Source organism: Lissotriton helveticus, chromosome 9 (genome assembly GCF_964261635.1).
Source record: "Lissotriton helveticus chromosome 9, aLisHel1.1, whole genome shotgun sequence".
NCBI lineage: Eukaryota > Metazoa > Chordata > Amphibia > Caudata > Salamandridae > Lissotriton > Lissotriton helveticus.
Window position 1 is genome coordinate 401949177 of NC_136070.1, and position 25138 is coordinate 401974314.

Sequence of the window (25138 nt, forward strand, 5' to 3'; positions counted from 1 at the left end):
AGTGCCTGGTGACCTTAGTGTGCATGTCGCCCTACTGCTTAACGTGCATTAAAACCTACAATGTAATCCATTTTAATGCATTATTGTTACATAGATATACCCCTTCTTGCTTCTCTTTCCCAGTGCTATTTTCATCTCTTCTCGACTCGCTCTTCCTTTCTATCTCTCAAATTAATTTTTAGATGCACGTTAGCAAATGACAAATGATACCAGTCTTGGCAAAGTAATTACTTTTAAATAATACCCATTTTTTGACACACAAAAAGTGCCTGGATATAGATATGTTTGACCTTAAGAGTGGTTATTTTACCTGGTAACAGATTTTGTCAGGTCTGTCAGTTCTTTTTGATCTCTTGTTTTCCAGCAGGATAATGTATTGTTTACTTTGTAACTTGAGGAAGTATTTGTTTGTTTGGAAATTACGTTTTTACACTATTTGGTCAGTGCTGGGTGAGATGGCTTTCATTTTTGTTGCACTAGTGTTTGTTTGGTAAATGATTTATTTGTTTTATTTGCTGAGTAATTTGTTTCCAGGTTATAATGTTCATGTGCATTATCATGAGCACAAGTATAATCTATATATCCCCTACCTTTGTAGGTTAGTGACCTAAATTTGTCTGCTTTAAGAAAACAAACACATAGCTGGTTAATTCAAGTGGCCTTTGATGCATATTGATTGGATTTATTCAGTAATTGTCCTGAAACGTATGATCTCACAGAACGCTTGTTGACCGTTAAAGAAACTAGAAGATGCCATTCGTTTCCAATGGGGTATAGAATAACCATATAGTTAGGTGACCAGTTAACCATGGCTGATGAGGATTAAGAATCCAAAACCGGTCCCAGGATGCTTGTTTCCGGTCCAGGGAAGACATGGCTTGGCAGTTCGGTCTGGACTGTTCCCATGAGGCACAGGGTCAGACTGATTTGCATATGGCCGTGTCTGAACTGGGGTGGCTGAGTGGGCTAAAGAATGGTGATGGATTAAACCCAGATCAGTTGACTCGGGGTGAGTGTTTGATTTGCTCAAACGCTCCGTCCATCATCCCCTTTTGTATCGCGCAGTTAACCATGTAGGCATGGGAAGACCTGAATCTCAGGCTGCTGAATTGAAATCTAGTACTGGGATTGGGCTGTGGGTTGAAAGGGCAGCCTAATCCCAGTACCTATCCCTCCACTTGCTACCCAAACTATGCAGAATTGTAGAGCTCTTTACTGCATGTTTGCACTTTGCACCATTACTTCTCCATCCTGGCTCCAGTTGGTGTTACCCACGAGACGATGAATGCCTCGATGGAAGCAGAGTCTAAAATAGAGCAATTAAATGCCTATCCGTAAGGCTTACATCTTGCACTGCTGCATTAAGATGAGTTTATTCCCCCAGTCTTTCCCCATTCCTTGCCTAAACAGTTTGGAGTGTCTCTTAAACTAATGGCCCTAAGGGGATTTGTCACTACATAATTTCCAATATTTCTTGTTGCAACTACATTTTTTAATATGTTCCTCCGTTTTCCCATTTCAGTTATACTTGTTATACCATGCATTTCAATGTTTTCCCTGCCGTGTAACTTGTATCATAAACTTTACTGTTGGCCAAAGTGTTTGTATATATACGTTACAATATGTCCACTTTCCCCTTGTGTAGATGTCCAACTGCCAAAGCAATGTACCTAGTGAGGGCGAAGTAGAAGAGGCAGGGCATGGAAATCCTGCTTGCTTTCTGTAGAGGCAGCACCTGAGCATTATTCCTACTCTATTGCTTTAGACTGACTCATTTCCTGTTCCCAAGCCAAGGTATGGTAAGGGGTAGAAGCGGCTGATAAGCATGAGGATTGTGGCACAGCAGAGCTGGAGGACTGCCCCTTAAGCATAAATGGTAATGTGTCCAAGCCTAAAGAGAAAAGCTGTTAGCTTTGTAAACATATTCTCAGAATGAGTTGTATCTATCTAACCCAAGTGTAAGCATTGCAAAGGCCACAATTGGCGCTAAGGACAATAGGCAACACTAGTTTAGAATGACAGATGAAGTTTGCCCATCCTCTTTTTGTCTGGTGTGTTTGAGTTATGGTGCGGAAGGCCTCCAGGAAAATTATGTTCGAGGCATATGAGCTGCGGATTACACACTATGCATAGATAGCCACCTAGTGTTGGGCCCGGATGTTTGCAGTTTGTTTTTATTGTTGAAAATTCTTTGGAAGTCACGGGACAGGTGACTCCTCCTTTGGATCATACTGCGCATGGGCATCGGCTCCATCCCCAGATTGTTTTTTTCCACCACCGGGCTCGGATGTGTTTCCAGCGCTCCGTGTTGGAACCGATTTCCTTCGACGCGTAATCCTCACCAGCTTCCAAAATTTTGTTTCGAACGCGTTTCCAGCCGCCGCTACTCTTCAACATCAAAGACGACGGCCTTCGGGCCTATCTAGGCCTCGACTCCAGCTCATGGAAAGGATGCCATTTAAAAAATGTACTCAATTTGGGTCGAAGTTTTCCTCACACCGACCTTCATGAGGTGTGTGTAACCTTTGCCTCTCCCCGGAGCACGAGGCCAGAGACTGTTCCGCTTGTGCCCCCTTCCGCTACAAGAAGATGATCCGGGACCGAAGAGCTAGGAGAACAATGGCTCGATCTTCAGCTCCGATTCCAGACGACCTCTTTGCAGAGGGCGTCGATGTCCGTGGACAACATGCCGTCGACCGCAACTCCGAGGCAGAAGATTCCGAAGTCGAGGACATCACTCCAGCACAGAGGGTCGTAAGTAAGACAGTCGACCCCGACCCTTCCTCGACACATCCAAAGAAGGCTCCGGTCACACCCTCGGGCTCGGGTGCACACCGAGACACTGCTTCTACTGCCCCACCTTCGGGCCCGGCTAGGAAGCTAGCTAAGCCTTCCGGCGACTCGGGCTCGAATCGACCTCCCCACGGTGCTGGCGCACACTTACCGGCACCGAAAAAGACAACATCACCTACCACGCTGGCATCGAAACAATCTGCACTGAAGCAGACCGCTAGTCCCTCGGCACCGAAACCCAGGTCGGAACCAAGCAAACAAGCTTCGGATTCAAAAAGACCATCGGATCCAAAAAAATCTGATCCGAAAAATGCACCGAAGCCGAAAAAACCATTGGAGCCGAAAAAGACACCTGCTTCTCCTGTTAAACACTTTGCCAAAAAACCAAAAGAAGCTACTTCAGTGCCGAAACCTCCCTCCGCACCAAAAGATCGGCCTCCTGCAGAGTACTTATTTCACCCAGACCCTACACAAAAGACTCTAGTTAAAGATCCAATCACTGGTCGATTAATTCGAGGTTAAAAAAAACGACCACTGGATACGCCTGCCACGGCTCGTCATCCAAAAAAGGACATGGCTACCTCTCCTCTAAGAGTTCCCTTCTCCTCCACCTATGCCATCGCCACCTGTGCCCCTACCACAACATTCTCCTACATCCTCTATCATACCAGATGATAACAGGGATGATAGCTCTGATAATGGAGGGGGTAATGCAGATGATCCATCTATTCCTCCTGGCTCAGCTGACCCGTGGGATGATTATAACACCCCAGACATCCCAAATGTCCCTCAGGACGACATATACCCCTCTAGGCCTTCCCCACCAGAAGACACTATGGGCTTCAATCATTTAGTACACAGAGCTGCGCAGTATCATGGGGTGGACATGCATACAGACCCTGTAGATGAAGACTTCCTAATGGATACCTTTGATAATGCGCAAAGATCCTCATCCATTTTACCCATGCTTAAAGGAGTGATTAAGCATGCTCCTGAAGTCTTCAAAGACCCAGTTAGAACTTGGGTCATAAACCCATGAATAGAAAGGAATATAAAGCTGCCCCTTCAGACCCAACATATATTAAAGGCCCAGTACCACTAGACTCTCTTGTGGTTTCCAATGCACGCAAAAGAGCAAATTCACAAACATCAGGTGAAGCTCCCCCACCAGATAGAGTCTAAGCTCCTTGACGCATCGGGGAAAAGAACTGCTTCTCAAGCAGCAAACATGTGGCATATTGCCAATACACAAGCATTATTGGCAAGATATGACTGGGCACATTATGACGAATTAGAATCGTTAATGCAGCATCTCCATGATGAGTACAAAGATAGAGCAAATTAGCTTATCCAAGAAGGGAAAAATATTACAAACACCTCCATTCGTTGTGCACTTGATGCAGCAGACACTGCCTCCAGAGCAGTTAACACCAGTGTTTTGTTGCATAGACATGCCTGGCTTCGCATATCCGGGTTCAAAGCTGATGTCCAAAGTGCTATACTTAACCAACCCTTCGATGAGCAACAGTTATTCGGACTCAATGTAGATGTATCCCTTGAAAAGCTGAAAAAGGATACAGATACGGCCAAATCTATGGTAGCCCTGACGTTCATTTCGCCGCTCATCTTACAGAGGCACCACCAGGGGATACTCTTCAGACACACCTTCTACCTCATACAAAGCCCCCACACAATCCACCTATAGTAGAGGCTACAAAAGAGGTGGTTACAGAGGTAACAACAATAAGGGCAGAGGTAAAAACAACAACTCCAGCTCTGCCTCTACCCCTGCCCAATGACTTCCCTCCCCTTCCCCCGCCTCATTCCACTCCTGTCGGGGGAAGACTACAACACTTACCAGCCTGGGAAAACATCACATCAGACAGGTGGGTGCTTCAAATAATTCAGTCAAGTTACTGTCTGAAACTAACATCCACCCCCTCAAACATACCACCCAGGAGGCGTGCAATGTCACAGGAACATTTGTCACTGCTCAGGCAGGAAGTCCTATCCCTCCTGCACAAAAATAAAATAGAAATAGTCTCAATGCATCAGCAAAACAAGAGTATACTCCCTATATTTCTTAATCCCAAAGAAGGACGGATCTCTAAGACCTATCCTAGACCTCTAAACATTTATATAGTCGGATCATTTTCATATGGTCACACTTCAAGTCCTTCCGCTCCTGTTACAAAACGACTTCCTTGTCACTCTAGATCTCAAGGACGCCTACTTTCACATTCCTATCCACACAGCGCACAGAAAATATCTCAGATTTGTGCTTGACAGGCAGCACTACCAGTCCAAAGTGCTCCCATTTGGAGTCACAACAGCACCAAGGGTGTTTACCAAATGCCTAGCAGTGGTAGCAGCACACTTAAGAAGACAGCATATTCACGTCTTCCCATACCTAGATGACTGGCTCATAAAAGCCAGCTCATACAGCCAGTGTGTACAACACACTCACGCTACAATTCAATTGCTCCACGACTTGGGATTCACAGTAAATCACACCAAGTCACATCTGCAACCTTCACACTTACAACAATATCTCGGCACTACAATAAACACCCAACTAACACTAGCCTATCCCTCTCCAGCCAGGATAACAAGTGTACAAACTCTCCTAACCAGATTCAAACTACAACACTCGCTTCCAGCTTGGGTGTTCATGCAGCTCATAGGAATGATGGCATCTTGCATATTTATAGTACCTCACGCAGGACTGCAAATGCGTCCACTTCAAGAGTGCCTAGCACGCCAATGGAACCAGGCTCGTGGTCAATTAACAGACCTAGTGTTGGTAGACAGTTGGACTCATCGCTCTCTGCAATGGTGGAGCACCAAAAACCTTTCAAAGGGACGACCTTTTCTAGAGCCAGTTCCTCAAATAATCATGACCGCGGATGCATCACTCTCTGGCTGGGGAGCGCACCTACTGCATCACACCATGCAAGGCAGGTGGACACCTCAACAAAAGTTACTCCACATCAACCACTTGGAGTTACTAGCTGTTTTTCTAGCCCTAAAAGCATTTCAGAAACAAGTAACCGGCAAAGCTGTCTTAGTCCGCACAGACAATATGACAGCCATGTACTACATAAACAAACAAGGGGGAACACTCTCTCTGCAGCTCTCTGTTAGCACAGCAGATATGGAGATGGGCTATACCACTAAAGATCTTCCTCTTAGCCCAACATGTTCCAGGAGTACAAAACACCATGGCAGATCTGCTAAGTCGACAAACACAGCAGATTCACGAGTGGGAACTTCATCCGCAAGTTCTTCAACCGTTCTTTCAAATGTGGGGACAACCTCCGATAGAACTCTTCGCCACCCACGGAAATGCAAAATGCCCACACTTCGCCGCCAGATATCCACACCCGCTGTCCAAAGGGAATGCGATACGGATGAACTGGTCAGGACAATTTGCGTACGCTTTTCCTCCTCTCCCACTACTTCCGTTAGTGGTATGCAAACTACACCAACATTCCCTAACACTCATTCTAGTTGCTCCAACTTGGGCCAGACAAACGTGGTACACCACGCTGCTGCAACTATCTGTGGTACCACACCAGAAAATAAGCCTATCTCCACACCTATCAACACAGAACCATGGAGAGATCAGACACCCGGACCCAGCTCAGCTCAACCTAGCGATCTGGCTCCTGAAGTCCTAGAGTTTGGTTACCTCAATCTTCCTCCAGAATGTATGAACGTTATCTTAGAAGCTAGGTGTCCCACTACTAGAGCATGTTATGCTGCTGAGTGGAAACGGTTTGTGATCTACTGTTAAAACAACCACATAAATCCTTTAGATGTGTCTATCAACACATCATAGGATACCTATTACACTTTCAAAAGTGTAATTTAGCCTACACATCTATCAGGCTACACCTGGCTGTCATTGCAGCATAATTACAGAATATGCAACATCTATCTCTCTTTAGAGTACCGGCTATAAAGGCTTTCATGGAAGGACTAAAGAATAATCCCTCCCAGAACGCCACCTGCACCAGGGTGGAACTTAAACATTGTTCTCACACGGTTAATGGGGCCTCCCTTTGAACCATTACATAAATGTGAATTCAAATTCCTAACTTGCAAAGTAGCTTTCCTAGTTGCTATTACTTCTCTCAGAAGAGTTAGTGAACTACAAGCATTTACCATTCAAGAACCCTTTCTGCAAATGCATCATAACAAAGTGGTTCTAGGTACTAATCCTAAATTCCTTCCAAAGTCATTTCACCATTCCATCTCAATCAATCTGTTGAGCTGCCCGTATTTTTCTCGCAGCCACAAAGTTGCAGAAAGAGCTCTACACACCTTAGATGTCAAAAGAGCATTACTGTACTACATCGAAAGAACACAAACTTTTTGTAAAACTAAACAACTTTTTGTGTCTTTTTCACCACCACATAAAGTCAACCCCATATTAAAATCTGGGATAGCTAGGTGGATTGTTGAATGCATACAAATATGTTACCAAAAAGCCAAACGTACGTTAATAATTCCTCGTAAAGCCCATTCTACAAGGAAAATAGGGGCTTCAATGGCATTCTTAGGGAACATTCCCCTAGATGATATATGCAAAGCAGCTACATGGTCTACACCGCACACATTCACAAAACACTATTGTGTAGATGTGCAAACTAAACAACAAGCCACTGTAAATGTAAAAAAAATTTAACTTGATACTTGTATAGTGCACTACTCACCCGCAAGGGTCTCAAGGCGCTTGTACGAATACCGCTGTGGAACCCATCCTGGCTTTCCCTGTGAGGTGTCCACTCCTGGGCACCCTCAAGGTGGAGGCCAGGCATCCTTGGCGCTGTGGGGGCCGTTGTGGAGATTAAGCAAGCTATTGCCCAGAGTTGCAGAGTGGGACTCCATGATTGGAATAGGCACCCAGGCGAGAATTATCAGGTCCGTGGAATTTTGAGCCCAAGACCCGCCGAGGCGGGGAATTGAACCCTGGTCCCGGGCTAGACCTCTGCATCAGGGTCTGCCACTCTAACCATTGAGCCACACTTCTCCACTACTGTGGGCAAGGCTGTACTAAAAACTCTGTTTCAAACAACTGCAACAGATACGGGTAGTCGCCGCTAAAGGTGGGTACTGCTATACAATCTATGCACAGTGTGTAATCTGCAGCTCATATGCCTCGAACGGAAAATGCTACTTACCAGTATGCATCTGTTCTTGGCATGTAGAGCTGCAGAGTTACACACGCCCACCCGCCTCTCCAGCTGCCTTTATCTGTTCCAGTATTATCTTAATTAGATACAAATCACATGGACATCACTACTTCTTGTACAGGTCCATCACTTCCCTAATAGCAAAAAACAATCTGGGGATGGAGCCGATGCCCATGCGCAGTATGATCCAAAGGAGGAGTCACCTGTCCCGTGACTTCCAAAGACTTTTCTACAACAAAAACAAACTGCAAACCTCAGGGCCCAACACTAGGTGGCCATCTATGCACAGTGTGTAACTCTGTAACTCTGCAGCTCTACATGCCAAGAACAAATGCACACTGGTAAGTAGTATTTTCCTTCTTACAGATTCACTTTGAATACTGAAGGTGGATTCAAATAAGGAATTTTGTACGGTGGTAATTTTCTGTGCTAGCTCTGCTTGCTCCACAATAAAAGTACACACAGGCTGGCGTGTTAGCCCTGCTTCAGCTAGAGTAGATCATTTAATTGGGTCCAAAATCTCAGACACGGGTGACCGATGTTTCCTGAAATGCTTTGAGTCCTATGTTCAGCTTCATGTTGTTTTGCAGAAGTGGAACCTTGGTGTATAGATGTTGTAAATTCTTTTTTTTTAAGTCTGGTTTGTCTTTTTTATGCAGGTAGTTAAATCCTTTCCCTTTTAAGCATTGTACATACAATGTTGAATTTGCTCTTTTTGCCTGTTGACAGTGTGAGGTGTGTGTATATCTTGGCTGCTTGGTTCTGAAGCTGAGAAACTTTTTGTTGCGTTTCTTGGATAGGCCATTGTATGTCACTACAATAGCCACAACACGATTAAGCCAGATATGTGCTTTGCCTAAATCAGTTGGAGCAGTTTACAAAGCAGCAGCACCCTAGGTTATAGTTTTGGTGTTTTATCTTTATCTTAAAGGTGAGGCTTGGAACCTAAAGAATCCCCTGGAAAAAGGTTGAGTAAAGCCTTGCATAACTCCAGGACGTTTCATAGATGACTAGTTAAACATCAGAGAACAAGAACAATGCTAGCCGCTGTTATTTCTCTAAAGGGGTGCACTGTTTTTTTTTTGTTTTTTTTTTAGCTTGAATGCCTTTTTCTATTTACTTGTTATACTTTTTTCCATTTTTTTTTAACAATACAATATTTAACTTGTATGTATATGTATAAAAATAACGCTGGTCTGTTCTAGAATTATTTGAAAGCAGAATTCTTACTTTTTTGTTGAACACTGTACTCCTGATGTAGACTGAACTCTTTGAATTGCTTACAGATTCCTGAGCAGTTTGGTCCAATCAGAACGGTAACCGAAGGAAAAGGGGATGTTGTACTGATTGGAACAACAAGAAATTTTGTACTTCAGGGGACGCTGTCTGGGGACTTTGACCCAATTACTCAAGTAGGTTGACTGGTGTCTTTAAACATTTATTTTTGTACATCTTTAATGTTTTTGTAAATCTATGCCATATATTCTTTCTCTGAAGGCTGGCTTACTGATAAAGCATGGAATTTTAGACCTATTCCTGATTAGAATCCGATCATAAGTCTGACGAAATAAAACATAATAACGTGCTAAGAAAATATTGAGCACGATTTATCTCTCTAACAAGACTGATCAGTCATATAAAAGTAAGAAATAATGTGTGACGAGTTCCAGAATATAGACACCTAGCAGTTAGTGGCCATGCATTCTTACATGCGTTGTAGATTAGACATGTACTTACCTCCATGTCTAAGTTTATTTGAACATGAAGAACATCTTGATGTGTATGAAGGTACAGAAGGTGTCCTTCCTTCATTGAATGTCAAGAGTGCAGTGTATAGGGTAGATGAAACAGATAGTGGGTTGGTCCTTTCTAAATGTGGATCGACTATTTCAATACACAGTGCGTGTTAGTGAGTATCGTCATTCAGTATATATTTAGCATTAAAATTGAACTACAGTTATTTTTCATGTAGTTTTATTGTTAATTCGTTATCTGGCCTTTATTCAAAACATGTTTCGCATTTTTAGTGCTTCTTCAAGATGATCTTCAAGACTATTGTAGTGTCCATAGTGTTTGCTCCTAATTAATTTTCTGTAGTGGTAATGTTTTTAAAGATTTACAATAAAACAGGGCACTTACGCATACCTTTCATACTTGCACTGTAAACTCAATGAGGAAAGTCTCTAGAATTAATTTGGCCTGTTTGCTTAATGCAATTAAAATATGTTTGCAAGCTTTCGACTCGAAAAACATCATCTGATTCCAGATGTTATTGTCACATGGAGTAAAGAATTGTCATTTTTATGTGATTTTTGCTTTTTTTGTTTTGTTTGGCAAATATGTTTGCAGGGTCATACTGACGAACTGTGGGGACTTGCCATTCACCCATCTAAGCCTCAGTTCTTGACATGTGGACACGATAAGCATATTTCTCTCTGGGATGCCACCATTCATCGCCCAATCTGGACGAAAACTATTGAGGTAAGTTACTGAATCAGTATTTTTAATTTACTCTCAAAATTATATCCTTCATCTAAACCAAATTCCTTAAATGTGCTGATCAAGGAATTGTTTGTTAATCGTTTTCATGTTTTGGGATGTCGAACAAATGCCCGATGAGGTTCAGATATGTGAGCACTGCAGAAAGATTTCTGTAACCTGCTTATTGAAATGCTTCTTATTTGTTACTTCAGGCAATAACAAAGCTTATGATCACACAGTTTTTGTTGTCTATGCATTAATGTTAGTATTCTATGTAGGGATTGTCCTAGCACATTATCTGTCTCTATAAAATAAAACGCCGTCCCTTCAGTTGAAGTCTGTGTGCAAAGGCACATCAGCTTCATTTAATATCTTTGATGTATGAGCTTTTTTCAAAGTTGTCCAAGTTGTGGCTTGCCATCGAAGTTTGTAACACCCACAAAAATGTTCTTCATGTAGAAAAAATATTTTAAATAATTGTGCTGTTCCATAAACATACTGGCCTTCAGCAGGCATAATTGAACACCATTAAGCCAACAGAAATGACTATCGGCACGCGTAATGAGAAACTTTCCTGAAGTATTCCTGGAAAGCTGTGATTAGCGAGGCTTTCCTGGCACAAGCTGGAATAGATTGGTGAATTACAGGAAGATGTACATTTGCATCCATGCAAGGTTGTAGAGCTGCAGGTGAAACATTACAACCTTTTTGTGATTTGGACCAATGTGTTGTACAACATGCTGCCAGCACACAGTCAATGTTTTGGTTACTACATAGCCGCTTCCCACAGACTATCCGAATAGTAACATTACAAGTTGTGTGTTCTGATGTCTGAAAAGTGCCTTTTGTCCGAAAATAAATCCCAAGAAATTCGAAGGAGAGTAGTCTTCTCATATTAGAGGTCCTTGATAAGACATGAAGGTACCCTTATGACTTCCTGTGCCTGCTTTTGATGCAGCTCACTCTATGAAGTAACACATTTTGAAAGGAAAACAATTTACCAATTTTGATAAACTGTGCACTTTTTCACACTTTTATACGATTTTGAACTTTAGTGAGTTGGAGAGTTGCACAGTCTTATAAAAAAAATAACTGACGTTTGGTAGAAGGAAGAACAATATATATTTATGCATCTGTTCTTCTGTCCTTTTTGGCTATTTGGGACATTGGCTTCCCCACTACTTAAAATATATACTTTCCTTAACTGAACTCCGAAAAGTCCATTCACAAGAAATTACTTTTTCCAAGATAACATTATTGCAATAGAAACTTTCAAAGTTAACATTTCTGAGATTTCTACTATTAAAAAGGTTGAAATACTAATAACTCCAAAGTATCAAGTAGAACCAAGGACTTGTATGACATCACTCGTCTGATGTTGCTGAATGTCTTTGTAGCTTAATTTAGCCTTGCAGCTTGGTATGCTACAGTACAGTGATCAGAATGTTGTCTTTAATCCATCTCTCTCAGTATAAATATAATTCCATAGTAAGTCTTGCTAGTACTCTAATCGCCTGTCAAATGAACACTTGCCTACTGCTCATTAAGATTGGTTACTTTAAAAAAAAAGATCACTCCATCATCTTTGCAATATTTTAAGTGTCATTAACATATCCCAAGGACACCTTTTTTATTTTGCTCCCACTCTCTAACAGTAGTATTTGTTCATTCTTAATAGTGTTTTAATGGATATTATGTTGTGGTACTCTTTCCTTGTCCAGTCAGCAAAAAACAATCCATACCGCTGAGACTCCATGTCAATATCTCTCCAGAGATTAACCTTCAAAGTAATTAATAAAGTGCATGGTATCGTCCTTGTACCTGATATATGGGTCATGTAGATAATGAGAAATTTATTAGACTCTTGTCTTTGTGCTGATTTTTATATATGGAGCAGACTGCTTGAAAAATGGTTTCATTAAAGAAACTGCTGCCGCCAACTTGTTTTGTATGTCCAGCGCGATGCACTATTAAGGCATGCTAACTCATTCTGGTCAGTTTCAGCCATAAGCCATGCACATATAAATGTCATTTCTGTACTGTAATCATATTTACATGTTCTCAAATCTGGTAACATACAGAAAACATAATATATGCAAAAGTTTTTCATTAATTCTAATCCCCGTTACTTATATGCATCTGACTCCTGGGCCACAAGGGTAGTAGTCTGGTGTCTTGACATGAAGCTAGGTAGTCATGGCAAAGAGTGTTAGATTAATTGTAGGACGTAGGGGAATGTGCAGGATACATGGAAAGCAGTTTCAATCCAGCCTTTCAAGGTCACTGTTTCTTTGTCACATGCAACTTGTTTGTGGCCAGTCTGTTCAGTTTTGAATGGCGCTGCATTTCAAGGTTTGTTTTCATGTCATGCTTGTATGATTAATTCTGCCTCAAAGGTTTTCTTAAGATTGAGATAACCAGGCCTACCCCTGTGATGTCAAGAGATCATCCCATAGTTTTAGCACCTGCACTCTTCGGGACCTTCCACCAGGTTTTGTCATTTTAATATTTGCTTGCAGATGGTCAGCATGTTGAGAAATTGCAAGTTCCAAATTGGTTCATAGTCGGGGGCTAATACTCCAGTACAGTGGCACTTAGTATCAGAATTTGTAATGCATAATACAAGAGACATTTACTTTTATGCTGAATTTCACTAAGTCAGTGGAATGCTTTTGGAACGGATTTAGTTTATTCATTTTCTTTCAGATGAAAGGCTAATATCTCTACTTCATTTTTTGTACTATTTGTAACTTGTTGGATAGTTGGTTTTGGAGGCTTGATTAACATACATACTAGTAGGTTTACAACACCTTAAAATGAATCTAGTCAGTACAGCACCGTGGCACATTTGAGGTTGTGTTAAAATCCTACAAAACATGAAGACTAGAAGTTTCTTTCCAACATTTCACGCGTAGGTTAACTGCAACCTGCATTTGGTATGGGCTTTTCAAAGGTCCATTTAAATGGAATGAAGGAGAGGTTTCCTTCACTGCCCTATGCCAGGATATTTGTTTTGGTGGAGTTGAGGCAGAGGACGTACTCTGTCATTATATGATAGCCGATCCATGCATTTTGTGGTGTACATTTGATCTCCTAAATCATTTTCCACTCTTTAATATGTCTGACATTTTCAAGCATACAGGTAAAATTGCTGTTGGTGATGCTCAGTTGTTAACTGGACATGCAGAAGCATGTATGCGAAAAATAGTAAGGTTTTTTTGGGGGGGATGAGTGGGGCCTGTGGCACATTTTATGGCTCCATTGACTTTGAGGATTTGATTGAAGTGACCTGGATGTGTAGAAGCTGAAAATAGAAATAATTGATTCCTTCCACATATACAACTCTGTCAGCACATAAGATAGCAAGGTTTATTGGAGAACCACAAACAGCAAATTAACGTGCAGCACGGAGACATCAGCAAAGCCACTGAATGTCCAAAGATGTGACATTGGTGACAACTTTTATAGGCCATAACCACAAAGGATGTAGCATCATAACATACGTAGCACAAATAAGCATATTTCATTTGAAAAATTAACAAGAGTTTTGAGTATTCGTATACCATGTAAGGTCCAAACTATACTGTTGCTAACCATGTGGCCCCAAGTGGGCAGCTTCTGGGACTTTCCACTGTAATGTAAGATATAAGTTTGGTGCTTTTCCAGTTAATAATTGCAACATAATAGTAATGACCAGAAGCATATTGTGAAATGGGATATGCTGAAATGTACGTGCCTAAGCAAGCATCTTCCCTTGTGCCACGTATCTTGTCTTCTAGCAAGCCTTGCGTTTCTGAAGCTGTTTCTCTGAAGCTAGAAAAGGTGCAGGCATCCTGTGCAATGTTTATTATGTCAACTTAACGGGGCCTAGAAGTTTTACTGCATTTGATATCATAAAACAAATGGCTTCTTCAGATGTAGTTCCCATGTTCTTTTTTTTTTTCCCCCATAGGATTTACTTAAAGTTAGAACTTTACTTTAAATAGTATCTTTTGTGCTTTCAATTTAAATGTAATGACTGAGGAAGATCTCATTGGAACAGTTATATCACGATGCGCAGTAAAAAAAAGTTTTAAAAAGTAACAAAGGATGTATATCGGCCAACTGTGCACTCCATTGCCACATATTGAAAAGAGATGTATTTTTACACTGGGATCTTGAGACAAGGCAACTCTTCACCATATACTGCAGCTACTGTGCCACCTCAGTGTTTCATGTTTAGCTCACTTTGTATTGATGTGGAATCAGTTTATTCAGGAAAAAGAATCCATAAACCAGGTTTCCATATGGCCTAAGATTTGGCAAGTGTTTTCTGTGATGACGTCGTAGGTGTAAAATTAAGATACTGTCAGACTGGGTATTTATCAGACTCTAATTTAGGGACTGGTCACATTTCTCAAATCTTGCAGCTGGGTGTGCTGTAGAGTAAACTTCACAAATTAGCAAACCTATAAAAATAAATTGATGAACCATGTCGCCAAACCTACCTTTAATTGTGTATGAGATTATAATCCATTGGTTTGAAAAACTGCTTTAATTTTAGTGTTCAAATGTATCAAAATGTTCAGATTCCCTTCGATTCTACTTCATGGGTAACAGTTACATTTGTAAAATGGATTCTTTCGGAAATGCCATGCTGGATTGCATACATCTCTCATATTGTTCCTGCTGTTATCGATGTTATAATTGATAGTATACATTTATCTTGGATTATTTGTAGGATCCAGCTCAGTCTGCAGGCTTCCATCCTTCAGGGACAGTGGTCGCAATTGGGACTCTCACAGGAAGGTAAATAAAAATTATTTTGCTTATAGATTGGAATGTGGTACTGCTGTTCTGGTTTGTGCATTTGAATTTTCTCCTAGTTTCTTCATAGAACGGAATATTGAACATTCTGAAGGTGGCCTGGTACTTCCCAGTTCAGCAGATCAGATAAAATGAATGATCTGTTTTTGTGGATATGAGTGTGTGCTTGTATCAATACCCCGGACTATATTACATTTCGTTTTTATTTCCATTTGGTTTTGCAAATGTGTAAGTGTTGGTGTGCATTCTTGTTATCAGATTAGATGGGCATAGAGATAAGATGGTGTATGTTGGAAGGACCGTGGCAAACTCTACTGTTCTGCTGGATGCCATTATGTGGCCCTAGAATGGTGCAAGGATTTTCTCTGCTTCGGACAAAATAGAACTTTGCCTAGTGTGTTGCTCTACATGAACTGAAAAAGGGGCTATGTTGGCCATTTTTGTTGTAATACAAAGCTCCCTTGCCTAATTCAGGCAGTAGGTCGGACCTGTTCTCAGAGATGCAGGAGGGGAGTAGGCAGCAGCGTCAGGCAAAAAAGAGCAAACTTCTATGAAAAAGGATGCTGCAGTCCAAACATACCTCATTGTAATACCCTTCAACTGTTTGATGTGGACATAACAAATAAAGACTTGCACGTCTATACTAGCATTTAGCCCTTATTGAATACAAGGGCTCCACTTTGCCTGTTCATAGTAGATCTTATTTGAGCTGATGTACTATTCAGCTTAGCCTCCTTGGTACATGTTATATCCATACAAGTCCTTTAATGCAGTAAATTGGCAATTTTACCGCGGCTGTTTGCATTTTCGAATTATTCAATACATCAAACCCAGAAATTGGACAGTAAATGGTCTGAGGGACTGCACTGAAGAATCAATATAAAATGTGGTTACGATACTTAAACAGTAGCATGTGTTGTCCTGTTCCGTGGTTTTCTACTAGGTTTACAATTATTGCATTTTGTTCCTCCTGTATTACCTCCCATCCCATTCTGGTGATGGGGTAGGCTGTACCAGCAGGATGTGTGTACACGGGCAGCTCCACATTGTTGGCTGTGCAAACGCCACTGTCAGCTGAATGAGTGGGACTCCTGGTAGTTTGAATTGCACAATGTGAATCTTTGATCACCCATAATGAGCATTCAACAATAATCGAATAGCTTTCCACACTAACATATGGAAGAAGAGAAAAACAATGAGATGGGTCTAACGTTCAAATACACACCACGAGTTCAGAATGTTATGTTAGAAAAAAAGTTTGAAATATACGGAGGGAGTCTGATAAGTTTTTAAAAGTTACACGTTTAAATAGGGTTATTAGTGTTAACAAAAAGGCTGTGGTTGGCTTTAGGGTAGTGAATTGTAAATGGAAAGTAAGGATAAGAGTAGAGTTGGGGGTAAGGGCTATGGTTAGTATAGGAGGAAGGGTGTGTAGTATGGTACGGATTAGGGATAAGGGCTATGGTTTGGATGAGCAAAGGTTGTTTAATACGGTAAGGGAAGCAAGGGATAGTGTTAGCATTAGAGAAGGGGTGTATATTACATTAAGGGTGTAGAATTAGATTTATGGATAGTGTTAGAATGAAGATGGAGTGGATTAGTGTCGCAGGACACTCCAGCGCCGCACGGCCACCAGCTGTGCCGGTGCCCTCTCCCCTCGCTGCTGCTCAGCCTCGCCCCAGACCTCTGCCCAGCTGACCCGCCTCCCCCTGCGGCGTGCTCTGCTGCCAGGCAACGCTCGCACTCTGTGAGCGCTCTCCCCCTCGATCTCGGCTCCGCCGGATCAGGTAGCACCCTGCTGCCCGGTTTTTCTTTCCGTACTATTGTTTAGTTTAGTATTTGTGACCTGTGACTGCTGTTTATTTCTCACGTTTCTCTCGTGCTTGTTCCGCCTGTGCCCTCCCCGCCCCGCTCCCCGCCGCCGTTCTCGCGGCCACGCCCTCTTCCTTTCTGTGCGCTCCCGCCTCCCAGCTGCCCCTCCCTTGTCCGCCCTCCCCACTCTCCACTTATGGCAGAGTGGATAACGCGCAGCGGTCACGCGCAGCGGGCGCGCCGATTGTGCGCCGAAGGCGCGCCAAAGGTAAGCCCGTCTGCGCCCGTTCGCGCCTGGACCGTGCCCAGTGCCAGGACCCCTGGCCCCCACCGACGGAAGCCGACCCGACGAACCTACGACGCCACCGACCTCATCGCACTCAACACCGGCCGAACCCCGGGTTGCTACCGAGCCACACCGAGACGCACCCACGGACCCTTCAGCTGCCACTCCTGCAAGTTCACCTGCAACCGGACCCACGCCACACCAGCACCCACCAAGCCGAACTCCAGCAGCGCCCACCTGAACTGCATCCTGCTCAACACCCGCTCCGTCCACAAACACGCCGTCGAGCTCTGGAACCTGCTTGACACAACCTCACCAGACGTCGCCTTCCTCACGGAAACCTGGATGAACGCCTCCTCAGCGCCCGCCATCGCCATCCCGGACGGCTACAAGATCATCCGGAGGGACCGCATCAACCAGACAGGAGGAGGCATCGCCATCATCCACAGGAACTCCATCCGCATCACGACCAACACCGACGACACCCTCGCACCCGCCGAACACCTGCACTTCCAGATCCACGTCAACCCCAAGACCACCCTCAGAGGCACCCTCATCTACAGACGCCCGGGACCACGCACACAATTCAGCGAAGACATCGCCGACTTCATCAGCCCACACGCCCTCCCCTCCGCCGACTACATCCTCCTCGAGGACCTCAACTTCCACCTGGAGAACAACGACCGCAACACCACCACCCTGCTGGACAACCTCGCCAACCTCGGACACACGCTCGACCCGGTCTTCTCTTCCAGCAAGGACATCACCTTCAGCCACGCCACGGGACTCCACTGGACGGACCACAGCTGCGTCACTTCAGCTTCAGAAGGACCACGCTCCACCATCACCAGCAACAGGTTCCCCGCAGAAGCTGGAACAAGATCACTGCAGACCAGCTCGCTACTTCCCTGAGCAAGAACCCTCCCACCAGCACAACGAACCCCAGCCAAGCGGCCACCAACCTCACGAAATGGATCAGCGACTGCGCAGACGACCTCGCCCCTCTGAAGACCCCGCCGAGCAGACCCGGCAGCAAGAAAGCCCCATGGTTTAACGACTAACTCAAGAGCTCCAAGAAGAACTGCAGAGCACTCGAGAACCTGGCGCAGAGACCCAACACCGGACAACATGACTGCCCTCAAGCTCGCCACCCGAAAACACCACCAACTGATCCACGCTGCCAAGAAAACCGCATTCAAGGAACGATTGGACAACAACGCACACAACAGCAAGGAACTCTTCAAACATCGTGAAAGAGCTCTCCAACCCCAACGCCGGAAACAACGACATCACCCCTTCGCAAGACCTCTGCAACTCCCTCCCCTCCTACTTCCACAACGAGATCGCGGACATACACAACAGCTTCAGCACTCAACTGACGCACACCACGACCGAACCACCGCCCCCCACCACCACCCTCCGCGCCTGGACCCCGATCAGCACCGAAGACACCATCCGCACGATGAACTCCATACACTCCGGATCTCCGACAGACCCCTGCCCTCACCACGTCTTCAACAAGGCCGACGCTGTCATCGCACCCCACCTGCGGGACATCATCAACACCTCCTTCGACATCGCCACCTTCCCGGAGAGCTGGAAGCACGCCGAACTCAGCGCTCTACTTAAGAAACCATCAGCCGACCCCACCGACCTCAAGAACTACCGCCCCATCTCGCTGCTCCCGTTTCCGGCAAAAGTCATCGAGAAGACCGTCAACAAGCAACTGGCCGCCTTCCTCGAGACGAACGGTTCCCTCGACCTCTCGCAGTCTGGCTTCCGGGCCAACCACAGCACCGAGACCGCCCTGATCGCAGCTACCGATGACATCCGAGCCCTGCTCGACAACGGAGAAACAGCGGCCCTCATCCTCCTAGACCTCTCCGCGGCCTTCGTCACGGTCTGCCACTGTACCCTAGTACAGCGCCTCAGCAACGTCGGAATCCAGGAGAAGGCACTGGAGTGGATCATCTCCTTCCTCGCCGGAAGGACACAGAGAGTCCGCCTCCCCCCGTTCAGATCGGAGGCCACCAAAGTCATCTGCGGCGTACCACAAGGATCATCGCTCGGCCCCACGCTGTTCAACAACTACATGAGCCCCCTCGCAGCCATTGCACGCCAGCACAACCTCAACATCATCTCCTACGCCGACGACACCCAGCTGATCCTCTCCCTCACCAACGACCCCGCCAGAGCCAACTTGCACGAAGGAATGACAGACGTAGCCAAATGGATGTCGAACAGCCGCCTGAAACTGAACTCGGACAAGACTGAAGTCCTCATCCTGGGATCCTCACCCTCCGCCTGGGATGACTCCTGGTGGCCCCCCGCTCTGGGCAGCGCACCCAAACCAACAGACCACGCACGCAACCTGGGCTTCATCCTGGATTCCTCCCTCTCCATGACCAGACGAGTCAACGCCGTCTCCTCGTCGTGCTTCAACATCCTGCGCATGCTACGTAAGATCTTCGGATGGATACCCACCGAGACCAGGAAGACGGTCACCCAGGCCCTCGTCACCAGCCGTCTGGACTACGGCAACTCCCTCTACGCCGGAACCACCGCCAAACTCCAGAAGAGACTCCAGCGGATCCAGAACACCTCAGCACGACTCATCCTGGACATCCCCCGCCGCAGCCACATCTCCGGACACCTGAGAGACCTGCACTGGCTCCCGGTCAACAAGAGAATCACCTTCCGGCTCCTCACCCACTCACACAAAGCCCTACACAACCAAGGCCCAGGATACCTCAACAGCCGCCTCAACTTCTACGCTCCCAAACGCCAGCTTCGATCGACCAGTCACGCCCTCGCCGCCGTCCCCCGCATCCGAAGAGCCACCACAGGAGGAAGGTCCTTCTCCTACCTGGCCGCCAAGACTTGGAACTCCCTTCCGACCCACCTGCGCCTGACCCAAGACCACCTCGCCTTCAGGAAGCAGCTCAAGACCTGGCTGTTCGAGCAGTAGCGGACCCCCCCCCCCAGCGCCTTGAGACCCTCCGGGTGAGTAGTGCGCTATATAAATGCTTTGATTGATTGATAGGATTGTACATACTGATGGGTTAGTACTAGCGTTTACTGGGGTTATTACTGATAGTGGGTGGATTAATGGAGTGGTAAAAATAAAATGCATTAGGAAAATTTGAAATCTCAGCCTTTTGGCTTTCATCCTAATTGGCAATTATGTAGACAATACTTTTTTTCAAACTTTAAGGTATTCCCCCTTTTCTTTTGAACCTTTGGCTTTTCTCATTTTACATTTTTGAACTTTTAGCGGAGATTCAAAAACCATTTCATATGTAATTGAAAGATTTCAATGGAAAGCAAAGTGCAAGAAATTCACATTAAATATGGAACCATACAAAACCTCTCCAAAGACAGACATTCATGACAATTAGGTTACCAATTATCCAGAACGCCATAACAGACAACTAGTAGATCAAAAGACGTATTGGGGTAAATATTTAGATGACCAACAGTTGAGGAGCCTGTTACAGTGGGCCTCCCCTATAAAATGCAATTTCCAGAAAATGTACCTTGAAACCCAGCGTTATTACAAACCGTGCCATCTATATGTACTCTTATTCTTTATTGCGAGTTATCAAATTTGTTGTAACCTTTAGAGCCAAGTTTTGTGAGGTTCTGTATGCAGTTTCCAACGCACATAAGGATTATGTTGCTCATCTTGATAATCTGATGAGCAAGATATTTGCTTCGTGAGAGTCCCATCCTTCTTTGATAATGCCAACCAGCAAAGTCAAGCATTTGAACTGGTTTGTGATTTGGACTTTTAGGAGAGTACATTTGTAAGTGAATCAGTTATCTATAGGTGTTTAAAGATCTGCTTTTTAATCGAGTTATTTAAACGCTGTGAATCCTCCTAGTGCTCGCAAGTGAAGTGACAACAGTGTTGATGTGCACTTGCAACTTCTCAGTTTTTATCTAGTGTTAAGTTTCATTGCATTATTTTAAAGCGGAAAGGTGCTGAATAGGTGCTCAGGATAAAACTCCAAATTTTAATTGAATCCATCATAAAAACTAGAGGACATTTTTAGCAGTTATAAGAAGAGCTTGTTAAAACGTTTTGAATGTACACTGCAATCCACGGGATCTGCTTTCATCTCTGTTATGTGCAACTATTAATCCAGTTTTAGTCAAGAACATGTTTGTGTTACCTGAGACGCAATTAAGAGCAGAGGTGGTATTGTAGCAAGGCAGTACTAGGCTGCTTCATAGGGTGACGGTTATCAACAAAATGTTTCTTTGACCAAGGCAGGAACATTTCTTCCTTCAGTGCAGTGGTTCTTAACTTATGGCCTGGGGGACCCAAGGGGTCCATCGAGCCTAGTTAGAAAAAAAAATAACAGATTAATAAAGTGTATATAAATAAACCAGCAAAATGCAAGATTGAATATTTTAAAACGTTCTGTAAATGTGAAAGAATTTGAAATTGAGAGGCTAAAGATTGGTATTGTCAGGTTGATTCATCAGAGAATTCAAATGCATCAAACAGTATCTCGTATGGATGATGGGTGGCCTTAATTGAATTGTGAAAAGCTCTAACCTTCACAGTGAATTATGTTTTTGCATATTTTGTATTGAATTAAATATATTTCCTCATTTGATTGTTTTAGCGTTCAAATCGAAATAGCTTAGACCGGGATCCCCAGCTCCCAATAATGACCCATTGGGGTCCCAGATTCCAGTAATGATTAAATGGGGGGTCAAAAGGTTAAGAACCACTGCTCCAGCTTTTCTAGAGTGACAGCCGTGTTGCGTGAAAGAGATGGCTATCATCTATGGTAGCGCAAGTTGTGCTCATGTAAAGTGCTCTGATACCAGATACCTTAAGTTTGCGCCATATAAAACTCGGGGAAAAATACACTGTGAAATTAAAAGGTGAAGGTAACTGAAAGTGTTCTTTCTTGTCAAATCAAACGTGACAAATTCATTTATTCTTAGTCCGGATCTCTGTCTGCTTATGTATGCTTATTTGCCAAGTTTGACGACCTCAGTCCCTTTTGTTCTTTGATTATCAGCCACAACATGGATACACAATTTCATAAAGCCATTGTATTTATTTGTGCAGCTCAACTATCCCCACTGATGACAGAACGGTCAATGTGGCCATGACAATCCATTTTTTGGGTGTGCCATGCCTTATTACTTATGGCTTTTTAAAAATACAATTATATTGTCAAACTTTTGTTGCTCCTGAAGGCCATTTAAAAATTGATGCAGCCTGAGCACAACAGAAATAGAGCCTTAATGCACAGTTTTATAATTTATGCAGATCATTTTAAAATGTTAACAATAATATGTCGGGATGTGGAGGCAACAATAAGAGATTGCTCAGGGCACGCAGTGTCCTATAATGGATCCACCAACCCATTATAAACTATTTACATTCAAAAGTCTTTGTGCATTTATGAACCTTCAACACTATGATCTTAAAAATGGTTCCGAAAATAAATGTTTCAGAGCAGTTTGTTATCTAGTATTTGCGAAAAAAGAATACAGGATCGTATAAAGGAGCATCTTAACGTCATTATGCCACATCGGGCTAGTCCTGTTTATGAACCGGTCTGGTGTTCATAAGTCAACAGAAGTCTATGCTAGATCTTCCTCCTGGTAAAGGCTTGGGCTCAACAATGGACAGGCATCTTGAGCCATGGAGAGGAGAAAGGAACCGAAATAGCACCTCCAAAGAAGTTTGTGAAGGGATCCCCACCCTTGTTTTGGGTGCATGAAGCAAGAAGGCCTCCGTAATATTCAGTGGTTGCTCTTTATAAGTAACTAGTTGACCTATCTCATTCACTGCTAAAACTTTCAAGATTGTGTAAACGGGGCTGATATGGGTCTTTGGTATGAATTGAGACCGTGCACTTCAATGGTCTAATTTTTTTTTTTTTTAAGAATCTTTTTAATGCAGACTGAATGTGGCCAGATTTACAAAGAATATTTTCACAAACCTGCCATGCTTTACAGGTTGCAATGGGGTAGTGTTCTGGACCAGACCTTTATTAAGTCTCCGGTTCTGATGGAACAACTAGCCACAGCAGCCCTTTCTAAAATGTGCAATACTATCTTCCACCTGCTTAAATACATTGATGAGACTTGGAGACAGGTGTTTACCGGTAAGGGTGCAATTATGGATGGGGACTGCATTTATTTATTTATTTAGTTTCTTATATAGCGCAGGAATTCGACCCCCGAAGGGGTATCTCCGGTTTAGGAACCCTGCCCATGCCAGTGAGGTAGTCATCTAAACTACCTTCAGATTTGTCCGGTTTAAGATTTTTGCACCGGGGGTCAAATTCAGTAAGTGCCATTAAATTCTGGTAAGTGTGGTAACTTTTCTTACCTATAAGAAGGTGGGTACTGCTAGCCAAGTATTAAGCCAAGTATTAAGCAATTGTTTCTTGAAAGTTAAACTCGGGCCTGTGAGGTTTAAGGTCATGGCAGACTCCTATATGCCTTGAAATATTTCTGTGGATTATCATGCGTGAACTGAAGGAAGGTGACTACACTGCTTACATAAACCATAGAATTATATTCATGTTACAGACAAGGGTCTATTAGACGTAGGGTCAAACTCCCAACAAATATTGGAACCGTTCTGTGTGTTAGGATAGAATGGCATGCCATGTTTGTGAAGCATGAGTTGATGACTAGCTCTCTGGTTCACCTTAGTATAAAACTAAAGCGCATCAGTCAAACGTTTGTGCATGTCTGTGTTTGAATGCTTTAGCACATTAAAGCCAGACCTCTTGACTTTACCAATGCCTGTGCGTAAATACAACTCTTTAATTCTGGCTTCAAGTTCTAAAGTGCCCCAGAGACCTCTACGGCTTCCAAGCATAGGCTAGCGCGTGTGACGAGGAATGCTGCAACAGAAATGTGACTGCAATCTGTTGAACAGTCATATGCTGCCCCCGGACTGTGAGGTGCCAACTGTAAGGTGCCAAGGCACTTTACGTGTAACTAGGTTTCAAATTACAATAAAACTTCGTATAAAAACGTTACAACCAGTGAAAAGAAATTTGAGAGATTGATGGGATGTTTATAGTCTAACAGTGGTAAGACTGCTTTAGAAATCATAAAAAAATTAGAAGGCATTAGTTCAGGAAATAGAAGAAACGATTAATACAATATTCATATAATTGAGGTTTTATCTCTATGGGTTAACTGTTCAGCCAATAAGTATTTTAGAATTGAAAGGACAATGAAAAAGTGGAAGAATACGACAGCCAGTTATTCTGTGGGTAACCCTTGTATGCACATAAACCTTTCCCCTTGGGCAAGGACATATCTAAATTAAAATGTAAGTAAATATTGAAGAAGTGGCTAGGATTTGGTACTCTTCCAGAAGTAAAGCTGTAAATATTCAAGCATCTAACCATTATAAAACAGTAATTGACTGGAAGTAGATAAGACTTTAATTCTTGTTACCATTAAATTGTACGACTATTAATATTATGGAAAAGCAACTAGGGTGAAAAGGCTCAAATGTTCTGGCTTGAATGTAGTGAACTGAAAGAAAAAGCCGGGCAGGGAAAAGTCAATGTGAAAGTTATGACAATACTGTAGTGTTTTTTTATATATAAACACAACAAACTTAATAAAGCGATCATAGTCTTGAAGCAGAGTCACCAATCAGTGAGGCACCACAGCAGTTATATACATAAAATCAAAAATCTGCAAGGAACCTTACTTGGGAGTGCCCATCATATACCCAATTCCGTTTAGACCTATTCTGGCC

General features: G+C 43.5%; 1 protein-coding gene across 9 annotated transcripts in view; it reads left to right on the top strand.

Moving 5' to 3' along the window:
- Positions 1 to 25138, top strand: part of EML1 (EMAP like 1) — an 883632-nt gene that overhangs the window by 801778 nt on the left and 56716 nt on the right. For all 9 annotated transcript variants that reach the window (XM_078660158.1, XM_078660161.1, XM_078660155.1 and 6 more), the window contains 3 exons: positions 9278 to 9403; positions 10341 to 10472; positions 15193 to 15260. In XM_078660158.1, the coding sequence (XP_078516284.1) occupies positions 9278 to 9403; positions 10341 to 10472; positions 15193 to 15260 (326 nt within the window). The remainder of the gene's footprint in view (positions 1 to 9277; positions 9404 to 10340; positions 10473 to 15192; positions 15261 to 25138) is intronic.